Here is a 13,070-nt window from a genome sequence, read left to right as displayed (position 1 = left end):
GCATCAGGAAAGACTCACGGAGGAGGCTGTTCCATAGCTGGGGTTCTACTGCCAATAAAGCTCTCTCTCCCTGATCGACACCCACTTCATCTCATTTCCATTTCAAATATTAAAATTATTATATTACTCAAATAAATCCCTTTTGCGGGCAATGTGTTAAGCCTGTAGATATCAGAAAAACTGGAGCTGTGTCGACATTTGCTTCAAAAACTCAGTGTATATTTTGAAAGAGCAATCTTTAAATAACCATAACTTTTCCATTCATTAAGTTTGCCTAAAATTCTTTTCACCTTAAGCTATTTTACCAGAAATCATACTTCAATGTGGGTGCTCTTTGGAACGATCTGTAATTAATTAATGTGTGTGAGTGTGTTAATCTGCAGGTTTTTAGACAGTAACTTTCTGGTTTCTGAAGCCCATTGTGAGTAGGTTGTTTTTCACAAAGTTTAGCCTTGTTGAAGAAAAGTATAGTGGAAATCTGATTAAACAAAAGAGTGCTGGAACAGAGACATAGCAGACACAGCATTCTTTCAAGGGCTTTATAGTCTAGCTGCAGTTTTCAAACAAATGCCCGCCAACAGTCAGCATTTGGACAGCAGACTAAGCAGGCATTCAGGTCACCTAAGTACGGTGAGAAGTATTATATTTCTGTTTAAATTACAGTAATTGTTTTTATGTTGCCTTTGGCCATTTGTTTATTTCATTAAATGTATACACCACTTGATTGTAAAACAAAAAACTGCAACGTAGGTTTACTAACAAAAAAAATAATAAAATTGAGGGGGGGGGGAATCAACCATACTTCCAAACACACAAATTAAAATTACCTTAAATTAGCACAGAGCCATTGAGTGATATCTGTCTCCTCGTTTTCGACAGTGCTGTGGTGGTCACCATTTGTCTTCCTCCAATGAGTTCTGGAGGCACCTACTGGGCTATCACTCTAGAAACCCTTTCTCTCACCTAAGGGAATCTAACAGGAGCTGGTAGATGGTTTACTCCTAGGCATGTGCAGAGTGCTTATCCCTCAGCATCTGGCAACCACCCAGGGAATGCTAGTATGAGGGCCCTCAGGGCTTTCCTTATGGAGGAGGGAAAGAAACACCAGCCGAATTCCCAGGGGCAGGTTCAGAAAAGGAGGCAAAGATGAAAAGGGGGCATTTGCCTGAGCTGAGGTCCCAGCCACCTTGGCCAGACTTACTCCTGGAGGGGGGTCAGCAGGGCCGGCCCAAGACATTTGGTCCCCTGAGAAGAGTCCCAAAACTGTCTCCCCCCAGGGAAGAATGGAGATTGTTGGGGGGGATCAAGATCAAATGGCGAAGAAAGGCGGGAAGAGACCAGTGGCGCCTCCTCTTTGCCCCAAGGCTGCTGTAGAGGCAGATTTGTAGTGGGGGAGAAGTGGAAGTGAGGAAGATCCAGCTCCCAAGCAGAGGCGGATTTAGGGCAGCCCAGCCGCGCCCCCCCCCCCGCGCTGAGCCTGGAGGAATGAAAGGAGCAGCACGGAAGGCGAGAGGGGGCAGCCTTCCTCAGAGGCCAGACATGCTAATGCGCTTATCTCGCCTCCTGGGTGGGTCCCCCCTGCGGGGTGGGGTGGGCGCGTCATTGTGTTGAGAGGGAGCGGAGAGGAGACCGGGGGGAGGGGGGAGAGGGGAGACCAGGGGGGAGGAGGACGAGAGCGGCCGGTGTGACGCCGCAGGGGAAGGCGTGGCCAAAGGCCTGCGCGGGCTGGTTTGGGCGGCAAAGGGCGCGCGTTGCCAACCTTGAATCTCTGAGTCGAAGCGAGAGGGAGTGGGGGATGGGCGGCCGTTGGGACCAGAAAGAGGAGCGGGAAGGACACCCCTCCCCCCCCGTTGCCCCAGCAAGACGTTCGTTATAGCGCTGAAGACAATGTCTAGAGGGAAGCCCTTCAGAGTTATCTAGTAGCTGGTCTCCATAGGGCGCCACCATCTTCCCTCAGGCATATACAGTGGTACCTCTAGTTCACAGGCAACCCTCCCATAAAGCTTCATTGAAGGCAGCAGAGCACAAACCTTGGGGGGGGGGAATTAAGAGCAAGAAAATGAAATAAAGTGTTCAAAATATCCCCACACAAAGTTTTGAATAGATGTATGTGCCTTAGCCTGCAACATGGGCATTTATAAGTTAAACTTATATGTCTTTAAAGCTTTGGAGAGCAGCTTAACACAGTCATGGTAGGAAAATCAATTAAACCTTGTATCCCCATTTGTTTTTTAAAAAATGGAAGACTCATTAATGGGAACCAAACTTATTAACACAGAAAAGTGTTACTAAATCGACTTATACCAGGATCTACAAATATACTTTCGCATACAATGAAAATATAGCAACTTCCCACCACATTTATTGCCACCTACTCTAGCCTCAGATACAGAGACTTAAAAAGAAAAGGAAAGGGGCAGAAAGCCATTGGTGCATTAAAATGTGTCTCAGGAATATCCAGCCATTAGAAGACCTGTCCTTTTATCTCTAGAACCACATGTACCGCGCAACTGACTTTTTTCTACGGGAAAATTAAGCCCATGTTTATATGCTTGAACACAGGAAAGTGAATGTTTCAGTAAATGGAAAATTGAAGACTCCAGACAAACTAGTAAAGGAACAAACTTTATTCAAAACATCGAAGTCATACATTAAAAGGCATTAACAGAGGGAGCGTGTAAAATAGGTACAGGATAGCAAGGAAGGAGTTGCGGAGTTGAGATGCTAATCTGGAAACTGACTTAAAGAGAAAAACTGAGAGTCCGAAACACTTCCATCAACATTCTGCATTTGTCCAGGATTTGTAGCTGAATAATTCCCCGTTGCAGACCAGGGAGTATAAGTGCTTGATGCCATGAAGAAGTTATCAGGTGGTGGTGGAGGCTGCCTCACCATCTCCGCACCATAATATGGAACTGGGCAGTTGCTCGCCTGGGAAGTCTCAGAAAGCCCAGTTCCACAAAAGGCAGCTTGCTGGTAATATATTGGGTTCAATTCCAGGGAGCTCTGCTGTTGCGGGGCACACTCTCCAGGCTGCGTGTTGTCGAGAGGTGGCTGCCACAACCCTGCTCCTCCATAGCTTTCAGCATAATGAAAGTTCTGTGGTTGGTAATTTTGTTGCGTGTGAATATTCTGGAGGTTTCCTGGACTGCTTCTTGGGCTGCTGTCCAGGCTGCTTCTTGGACGGCTTCTTTCACTCCGGCTATAAGGAGCTGCAGCATGGTTCCCGATCCTTATCCTGGAACCAATGCTCTTTGGTGTTCTGGCCCTTCTGTTTTGAAACCAGACCTGAAGAGAAGAAAGGAGAGAGCCAGTATAGAAGACATTGTTACCATGAATATGTCTTTTGGATCCAAGAGAGAGAATTACATTTAATAAATTATGCTTATTCCTCTGGGGTTTCTCTTTAGTCCTCTGCAGCATTTTTCTACTATCTTCAGCTCCGCATTCATATATCCCATGTTCATAATCTCCAGTTACTGTTAATCATAAAGCTTCTAAGTTGGAATGACTAAATACTGCTATTTGGCAGTACTGTATTTTGTTCTGCAATATCAGAAAAAGCCACCTTTAAAAGCTGCACAGTTCCACAAGACTTGCTTTATTGAAGTATAACCTGTGGATGTGAGCTTCATCTGTAAGAAATTGTCAAGCGTTTGTTAATGCCAAGTGGATGGCTGCATACAAGACTTAACCTCTCTGTGTGCATTTGTGCTGGAAAGCAATACTTTATGCCAGGCAATTGTTTTACAAATTCCATAAACATAGTAATAGTAATTTTAAATAGCTCACTCAGAAGACCTACCCATTTGTTGTGCCCTGTTTGGGGTCATAATCTCAGAAAACTCAGAATTTGCATTAAATGAATGTGTGCTGTGCATAAATTTACTGGGAAGGAAAAGGAAGCCTTAATCAGGAACCATGATTTCTGAACAAGTATGGGCACAATTTCTTCCTAAATTTGAAAAGGAGGGAGCACAATCCACCCACCCTTTACAAAAAGCCTTTACATCCACGATGCACCCCCCCCCCAAAAAAGCTGAGAGGCACCCGGGAGAACTAAGGCCTTCGACTACGCAAGGATTATTCGGAGCGTTTCAAATTGTTCCAGTATGTGCGGTTTAGGGAAGTCTTGGGAGCCCCCACCATCCCGATTCTTACGTGCACACGATCTTCCTCCACTCCGATGCACCTCGCCAGCGCCTCCCTGGTCTCGTATCCGGGGTACTTGTTCTTTTCAAACTCCTTCTTTAAAAGCTCGATTTGGGCAGGGGTGAAAACGGTCCTTTTTCTCCTATCTCCTCCGACTTTGGGGTAGCTTCCTCCTGGGAAAAGACAAAGAGGCAAATCTGAAGGAAGCGCTGGGCTTCTTAAACTTAAACTGAAGTGACGCTTGCAGATCTTCCTCCCGAAATGAAAAGCTCAGGGCTACATCGCCAGAATCCCCAGAATCGGGCGCTGCCTGAGGTTCCACTGCGTAAAACAACCACCAGTATAGAACGCTTCGGTGGCTATTCTTTCAACCGCCCCCGCTGACCACCCACCCGGCAGAGCGCAGAAGGGCAAAGCCTTCGCTTTTTACAGAAAGGCTTTTGTACCTGACATTGAAATCCACGCACTTTGTGGCCTTTAAATAAGCCTCTGGTTGCTCGGAAAATTCTTTGATTTGTAAGCATGAAAACAAACCAAAGAATTTTCAGTAAGAAGTTTACGCTCTTATATCTACGCCTGCCATCCTTTGTCGCAACTGATCCTAACCACGTTTATTGGGAAATTTAATCCCGTTTATGTGAAGGGGATTTAACATTCAGAAAGTGTGTGTGTAAATGCTTCATGCAGTAAAATGCAGTAAATGCTTCATGCTTTCAGGTAAATATGTGCAAACCAATCTTGCGAACTGTTTCCAACCGAAGACATTTGAGCCCCTGTGTAATCCCTCCCTGGCTACCACAAATGGGGCTTTGAAAGCCTTCCCTACACCCCGATCCTGACCCAGAAACACCCTTCATTTATAAAATCCGTCGTTTATGAAACCCTGAATGTATATCAATCATTCGAGCAATTTTTTAAAGACAAGTGAACTAAAAATCTACTTAACAATCCTGTATTCTTACCTCGGTTGGTAGTTTTCATCTTGCAAAATCGCTGCCTCGCTCTCTTCCAACAAAGCTGCTTTTCGCTTCCAAAATTGCCCTTGCTCCTCAAGGCCCGCTCCAGGTTTCTGGAGTTCGGCGCCTTTATAGCCCCTCCTGGCTGCCAATTGGCCGGCGCGTTTTCCTTGGAGAGAAGCGCTCCAATGGGGAGGCGGCTTTTGGGGAGGAGCGGGTTTCAAGTTCACTTTTCAAGCGCTGCTTGACCAATCTAGATGGGCTGGAGCGCACCCTTCCCTTAGCATCACCCCTTAGCAAAACTTGAACATAGCCCCATAGGCTTGGAGAATTACTGCTCACAATTGAAGGGACTTGAGAGGATGGGTTGGGGAGCGAGAGAGCCAGACAGAACTGTGGTTTATTTTTTAAAAATATTATTATGAGGCTTTCATTTTACAGACAGAGATGCGCCAAGACTTAGGCATGTTGAAAGCCTTTGTCCAAGAAGCCTAGATGCAGCAAGTTCACTCTGAAACCCCCTGCCTTTTGAGATGAAGCAGGCGCCTTCACTGAACCCTTTGCGGCGCCTGCTATAAACTTTGTTTCCTTTTCCTTTACCTGCAAAAAGTTGCTATGCCTTTTAATCGGTGGTTTTAGCTTAACTGTAATTGCATTTGGCATGTTTTTCACTTTGACTTTTATCGATCATGTTCATGCTTTCGTAAGCCGCTTAGAGGTTTTCGTTAAGGTTAGGCGGTGCAAAAACTTGAAGGGAAGAATGTGAGTAACACCATTACAAATAAAGGAAACTCCTCTTGCCAAGAAATCAGTAGGTCTTTCAAGCCAAAGCGGTTGATGTTAGATGCTCAGAGTATTCAGCCCCGGACAGACGTCGCAACCAAATCCTGAATCTACACAGTCTCAAGGCACCATCGCTTGTAACTGCAAGGGGGTTGCATTCTCTTTCTTTCTTCCTCTTATTTTATTAAAGATTTTCTTGTTTTACAGAAGTATGTGTAATGTCTCTCGTATTTTTTACATGTAACATTTTTACAAATCCGCTTCATTTGTTGAGACATTAGGGGGAGAAAAAACGGGGTGGAGGGTGGGGATATGAGTGGGGGTGGGGGTGGGTGGCGATGTTTCCATTATGCTCAATTTATGTAGGGTTTGTTGTCAGCGTTGCTTGTGCTGTTCACTTGTATTCCTAATGGGGTTGCATTCTGAGTGAAAGCGAGTTTTCCGTTTCCTAGACTTGCTTCACACGTTGTTGGTGCTTCCTTTCTTGTTCACTTCCACTATTTCCCAGTCCCTGGCAGTTTGTTAATCAAGAATGGTTCTCTGATGGTACATTCTTTGTTATTTTTGCATAAGATAATTAACACAAGGGACCCTCCCTAAGTGTATCTATAAACCCTAATCATAGGTATGCTGACTCAGAATCGGCAAGGAAACTTTTTTTCGAGTAAGAACTACATTTTTTACTACTGAAAAAAAGCTTACGTGAACGTTTGGGGTGTTATAGAAAGATGTGGAAACCTCAGCAACCATATCAGTACTGTCTCGGGAAAGATTATCCCTGAACAAAAGAGGGCTCACATTGGGGGTGGGAGAGACACGATTAAATGTCTCCAATTTCTGCCATCATCCTCGCTTAGAAGCTCGGTATATTTCTGCAGAAGGCAATTGATTTAAATATGTATTCCTGTAAGGTACTTACAGTAGGGACTACTGTAGCAGAATTTCCTGGAAAACATTTATTTGTATCCTTTGGGATACAATACGTTGCAATTTATCTCAATATATTCTTCATCATAGCGGTGGAACATCTACCTAGAATTTAAGGGGGTTCTTATTCGTTCCAGAATATAGAAATCTGTCCAAACTAATTTGCTTCAAAATTCTCTTATGTTGGTAGGAAGATTTAGGATGCTGTGCTAGCCTAACTTACTTGGGACTTTGGACCTACTTCTGAGTAGGCATGGTTAAGGTTGCTCTGTTAATAGCTTTCCCAATATTGTGTATTTTGGTGTGGTAGTGAAAAGTTGCAAACTGTACTACATGGGTTACTGTTGTGTGATTTTTATAGAGTTAAAAGTATAAGACTTATTTGTCTGCTATATGACTTTCTGTTTGCTTTCTTGCTTGATTTAGATCCCACCCTTCATCACAATATCTCAGGACAGTTCACAAGACTGATAGATAAAACTTTATTCGCATTAGTGGAGTCTATAACCTGAAGCGCCTGTAACATTAAAATCTAGGGATTGCGGCGTGTATTAGCTGTGAAGTAGACTTTTATTTTTGATTCATCAACCTTGGAATCCAACTATGTCTGTTTATGGAGGTATGTGAAATGGATTCCAGACCATTTATACTTGATAGTAAATATTTCCAGACAAATTGGCCTTGGCTAGGGAGATTAATATTCCATTCTTGAGAATAGTACTTCTGTCTCACTTTACAGTCCTGTGAGGCTCCCACAATAAATAAAAAGCTCACAATCAAGCTGATATCCAAGTCACGTCATCCTCAGTATTAGTTTCATATCTCAAAATGGGACAAATAGATGGTCTTCCCAAAAGGGTTACCAAAACGGCGACTGGGGGTGCAATGGTGCGATTGAGGACTTCCACTGGCTCCCCAAAAACGTCTGAGACACACATCTCCCCTGCTCACTGCCCTCTTCCTCAGGAACTGGGAAACTTTTTCGGATAGAGTAGACCGTCGTTCACGAAATCATATGCCACAAGAAATGTGGTAGCCTTTGAGGTGTCAAAACACGGTTTGCGCTGTTAATTCAACACGTATTTCCAAGCAGAAACTTGACCTCCTGGTCCGTGTGTGAAGTTTAACTGTTCATTAAAACAACCACCAGCACAGGGCTACTCTCACATCACATTGCTGCTGTTCATATTAGGAAGTTACTTTGTGGTACATTGTGCTTGGAAAGTTGCCAAGTTACAATTTACGCGGTGAAACATTGTGATCTTTGAAGCTTGGAGGAGAAAGGGACATAATGTATAAATGAACTGCGTAGTAGGAAACCGCAGCTATGTATTTGATACCGCAACTTTGTTTGCTGGTTTTCCTTTCTTCGTCCTCCTACAAATAAACCCAATTCAATGTTCCGGGTTGCTATGTTCTCATGATTTTTATTTACGGAATTTATACGCCGCCCTTCGGAGCCTAGATAGGCAGTACACACTTTGTGTGTGTGTGTGTGTGTGTGTGTGTGTGTGCAGAGATTGTGGTGTTTTTGTGTGTTCAGGCCAACACGCAGATACTCCGCCAAATTTATATATATGCCTGAGGGAAGATGGCGCTGCCGCGCCCTGTGTGGCGCCTGGGGACCGGCTACGAGGTAACTCTGAAGGGCTTCCCTCTCGACATTGTCTTCCCTTATTACTTTCCCGCAGCATCAGCGCTATAACGAACGTTTTCCTGGGGCAAGGGGGGGGGGAGGGGTGTCCTTCCCGCTCCTCTTTCTGGTCCCAACGGCCGCCCATCCCCCACTCCCTCTCGCTTCGCCTCAGAGATTCAAGGTTGGCGCCGCGCGCCGTTTCCCGCTCAAACCGCCCAAACCGCGCATGCGCCCCCGCCTGTCCTGCCTTGGCGCCCTTTGGCCACGGCTTCACCTGCGGCGTCACACCGGCCGCCCTCCTCCTTCTCCCTGGTCTCCCCGCTTCCCCCCTCCCCTCTCCGCTCCCTCTCAACACAATGACCCCCCCACCCCACCCCGCAGGGGGGAGCCACCCAGGAGGCGAGATAAGCGCATTAGCATGTCCGGCCTCTGAGGAAGGCTGCCCCCTTTCGCCTTCCACGCTGCTCCTGTCATTCCTTCATCCTTCTGCTCCCCTCTGGCCCCTCCAGGCTCAGCTGGGGGGGGGGGGCTGGGCTGCCCTAAATCCGCCTCTGCTTGGAAGTTCACTTTGTTCTCTTTTATTTGTGGTTGATCATGATTTTTAATTATTATAAATCAAGACAGATCCATTTAGTCAGAAATACGTCCCTCTCAATCGCTACCATTTCATTTACTTATGTACTGCTTTTGAAAGGAAGCGCACAAAGTGGTTTACATCAATATATCAAAACAATGAGCATACATTAAAAATGTAATAAAACAGCAAAGGCAAACTGCAAGGGGGGAAAGTTCAATGCCTTTAGGATTGTAGCTTTTAAAAATACAGTTTAGTGGGAGAGAAATTTTTCTCTATCCAATTTCTCCATGCAATGAAAAATTTTATAAATTTCTGTCTTGCCACCTCTTATTAAATTTTTCTCTAAACCAAAAAGTCCCCAATGCTCCAACCTTTTCTCATTCTTCCATCCACTTGATCACTCTGCCGGCCCTTTTCTGAATTATTGAAATATAAATCAAGCAGACAGACAGACAGACAGACAGACAGAATGTCATATAGCGGACAAATAAGTCTTATACTTTTAACTCTATTAAAATCACACAACAGTAACCCATGTGGTACAGTTTGCAACTTTTCACCAGCACACCAAAATACACAATATTGGGAATGCTGTTTACAGAGCAACCTTAACCATGCCTACTCAGAAGTAGGTCCTAAGTCCCAAGTAAGTTAGGCTAGCATAGCATCCTAAATCTCCCTTCCAAAATAAATCTCCCTTCCAAAATAAGAGAATTTTGAAGCAAATTAGTTTGGACACATTTCTATATTCTGCAACGATTAAGAACCCCCTTATATTCTAGGTAGATGTTCCACCGCTATGATGAAGAATATATTGAGATACCGTTGGTTGCAACGTATTGTATCCCAACGTATTGTATCCCAGAATTTCCAGGAAATTCTGCTAGTCCCTACTGTAAGTACCTTACAGGAATACATATTTAAATCAATTGCCTTCTGCAGAAATATAGCGAGCTTCTAAGCGAGGATGATGGCAGAAATTAGAGACATTAATTGTGTCTCTCCCACCCCCAATGTGAGCCCTCTTTTGTTCAGGGATAATCTTTCCTGAGACAGTACTGATATGTTTGCTGAGGTTTCCACATCTTTCTGCAACACCCCCAACCTTCACGGAAGCTTTTTTTTCAGTGGTAAAAAATGTAGTTCTTACTCGAAAAAAAGTTTCCTTGCCGATTCTGAGTCAGCATACCTATGATTAGGGTTTATAGATAAACTTAGGGAGGGTCCCTTGTGTTAATTATCTTATGCAAAAATAACAAAGAATGTACCATCAGAGAACCATTCTTGATTAACAAACTGCCGGGGACTGGGAAATACTGTAGTGGAAGTGAACAAGAAAGGAAGCACCAACAACGTGTGAAGCAAGCCCAGGCAACGGAAAGCTGGCTTTCACTCAGAATGCAACCCCATTAGGAATACAAGTGAACAGCACAAGCAACCCATTAGGAGCACAAGCAACGCTGACGCCAAACCCTACATAAATTAAACATAATAGAAACATCGCCACCCACCCCCACCCCCACTCATATCCCCACCCTCCACCCCGTTTTTTCTCCCCCTAATGTCTCAATAAATGAAGCGGATTTGTAAAAATGTTACATGTAAAAAATACGAGAGACATTACACATACTTCTGTAAAACAAGAAAATCTTTAATAAAATAAGAGGAAGAAAGAAAGAGAATGCCTTCCCTTTATTTGCAATGGTGTTACTCACATTCTTCCCTTCAAGTTTTTGCACCGCCTAACCTTAACGAAAACCTCTAAGCGGCTTACGAAAGCAGGAACATGATCGATAAAAGTCAAAGTGAAAAACATGCCAAATGCAATTACAGTCAAGCTAAAACCACCGATTAAAAGGCATAGCAACTTTTTGCAGGTAAAGGTAAAGTAAAGGAAACAAAGTTTATAGCAGGCGCCGCAAAGGGTGCAGTGAAGGCGCCTGCTTCATCTCAAAAGGCAGGGGGGTTTCAGAGTGTACTTGCTGCATCTAGGCTTCTTGGGCAAAGCCTTTCAACATGCCTAAGTCTTCGCGCATCTCTGTCTGTATAAAAAGAAACCACTGTTCTGTCTGGCTCTCTCGCTCCCCAACCCGTCTTCTCAATTCCCTTCTCTTCAACTGTGCGCACAAGCCTATGGGGCTATGTTCAAGTTTTGCTAAGGGGTGATGCTAAGAGAAGGGTACGCTCCAGCCCATCTAGATTGGTCAAGCAGCGTTTGAAAAGTGAACTTGAAACTCGCTCCTCCCCAAAAGCCGCCTCCCCATTGGAGCGCTTCTCTCCAAGGAAAACGCGCCGGGAATTGGCAGCCAGGAGGGGCTATAAAGGCGCCGGACTCCAGAAACCTGGAGCGGGCCTTGAGGAGCAAGGGCAATTTTGGAAGCGAAAAGCAGCTTTGTCGGAAGAGAGAGAGGCAGCGATTTTGCGATGTAGATTTTTCAGCTGGGAACTTCTTCGTGGCATCAAGCACTTATACTCCCTGGTCTGCAACGGGGAATTATTCAGCTACAAATCCTGTACAAATCCAGAATGTTGATGCAAGTGCTTCGCACTCTCTGTTTTTCTCTTTAAATCAGGTTCCAGATTAGCATCCCAACTCCTTCCTTGCTATCCTGTACATATTTTCCAAGCTCCATCTTTTAATGCCTTTTAATGTATGACTTGGATGTTTTGAATAAAGTTTGTTCTTTTAATAGTTTTCTGGAGTCTTCCTTTAACTTTCCATTTACTGAAACATTCACTTTCCTGTGTGCAAGCTTAATTTTTCCATAGAAAAAAGTCAGTTGCACGGTACATGTGGTTCTAGAGATAAAAGGTCAGGTCTACTAATGGCTGAATATTCCTGAGACACATTTTAATGCACCAATGGCTTTCTGTCCCTTTTCTTTTTAAGTCTCTGTATCTGAGGCTAGAGTAAAGGTAAAGGTACCCCTGCCCGTCAGGGCCAGTTGTGACCAACTCTAGGGTTGCGCGCTCATCTCGCTCAAGAGGCCGGGAGCCGGCGCTGTCCGAAGACACTCCTGGGTCACGTGGCCAGCGTGACGAAGCTGCATCTGGTGAGCCAGCACCAGCGGCGCACACGGAAACGCCGTTTACCTTCCCGCTATAAAGCGGTCCCTGTTTATCTACTTGCACTTAGGGGTGCTTTCGAACTGCTAGGTTGGCAGGAGCTGGGACTGAACGACGGGAGCTCACCCCGCCGCGGGGATTCGAACCACCGACCTTACGATCAGCAAGTCCTAGGCACTGAGGTTTTACCCACAGCGCCACCCGCGTCCCTGAGGCTAGAGTAGGTGGCAATAAATGTGGTGGGAAGTTGCTCTATTTTCTTTGTATGCAAAAGTATATTTGTAGATCCTGGTATAAGTAGATGTAGTAACACTTTTCTGTGTTAACAAGTTTGGTTTCCATTAATGAGTCTTCCATTTTTTAAAACACAGAACTTAGAAATGGGGATATAAGGTTTAATTGATTTTGCTACCATGAGTGTGTTAAGTTGCTCTCCAAAGCTTTAAAGACATATAAGTTTAACTTGTATGTGCCTTAGCCTGCAACATGGGCATTTATATCTATTAAAAACTTTGTGGGGGGATATTGTGAACACTTTATTTCATTTTCTTGCCCTTATTCCCCCCCCCCAGGGTTTGTGCTCTACTGCCTTCAATGAAGCTTCAATGAAGTTGCCTGTGAACTAGATTGTGCCCAATACAGTTTGCCTTCTGTGCCGTTCAGCCTTGATTTAGCCAGGTTTAGTCATAATAAAAGAAGTCAGTTAATTTTAGATTCTTAATTGGACCCTCTTAGGACAACTAATTTAGAAGTAGTCCCACTGAACTTACTAATACACAACCAAATCAACAACAGCTGCAACATGCTCCCCGCCCGCCGCCCAGCAAAAACCCTGAAACAACTGAGCCTAAGAGTATAAAGCTATCAAAGCCTAAGACATCTCCAAATGGTTTTTTCAGGGTTTTTCACAAATAATGCTACATTATTGGCATATCATTATGTTCCCTGTTCATTTGATTATATATTCAGATCT

At 44.4% G+C, this 13,070-nt stretch overlaps 1 protein-coding gene and 1 long non-coding RNA gene across 19 annotated transcripts in view; one reads left to right on the top strand and one right to left on the bottom strand.

The window, feature by feature from the left end:
• LOC309371135 (uncharacterized protein) overlaps nucleotides 1–13,070 on the bottom strand; it is a 56,127-nt gene that overhangs the window by 16,249 nt on the left and 26,808 nt on the right. For 3 of the 18 annotated variants that reach the window (XM_081913785.1, XM_081913783.1, XM_081913782.1), the window contains one exon: nucleotides 4,162–4,325. The exons of 5 other annotated variants lie outside the window; for them this stretch is intronic. In XM_081913785.1, the coding sequence (XP_081769911.1) occupies nucleotides 4,162–4,325 (164 nt within the window). 10 more of the 18 variants (XR_014168808.1, XR_014168819.1, XR_014168824.1 and 7 more) reach the window with 8 other exon arrangements.
• LOC309371292 lies at nucleotides 11,406–12,804 on the top strand. The gene is made up of 2 exons (XR_014169020.1): nucleotides 11,406–11,935; nucleotides 12,312–12,804. It is a non-coding gene; the product is annotated as an uncharacterized lncRNA (long non-coding RNA).

Source organism: Podarcis melisellensis (genome assembly GCF_964234715.1).
Source record: "Podarcis melisellensis genome assembly, chromosome: 5".
NCBI classification, from domain to species: Eukaryota; Metazoa; Chordata; class Lepidosauria; order Squamata; family Lacertidae; genus Podarcis; species Podarcis melisellensis.
This window is presented reverse-complemented; position numbering and strand designations above follow the sequence as displayed.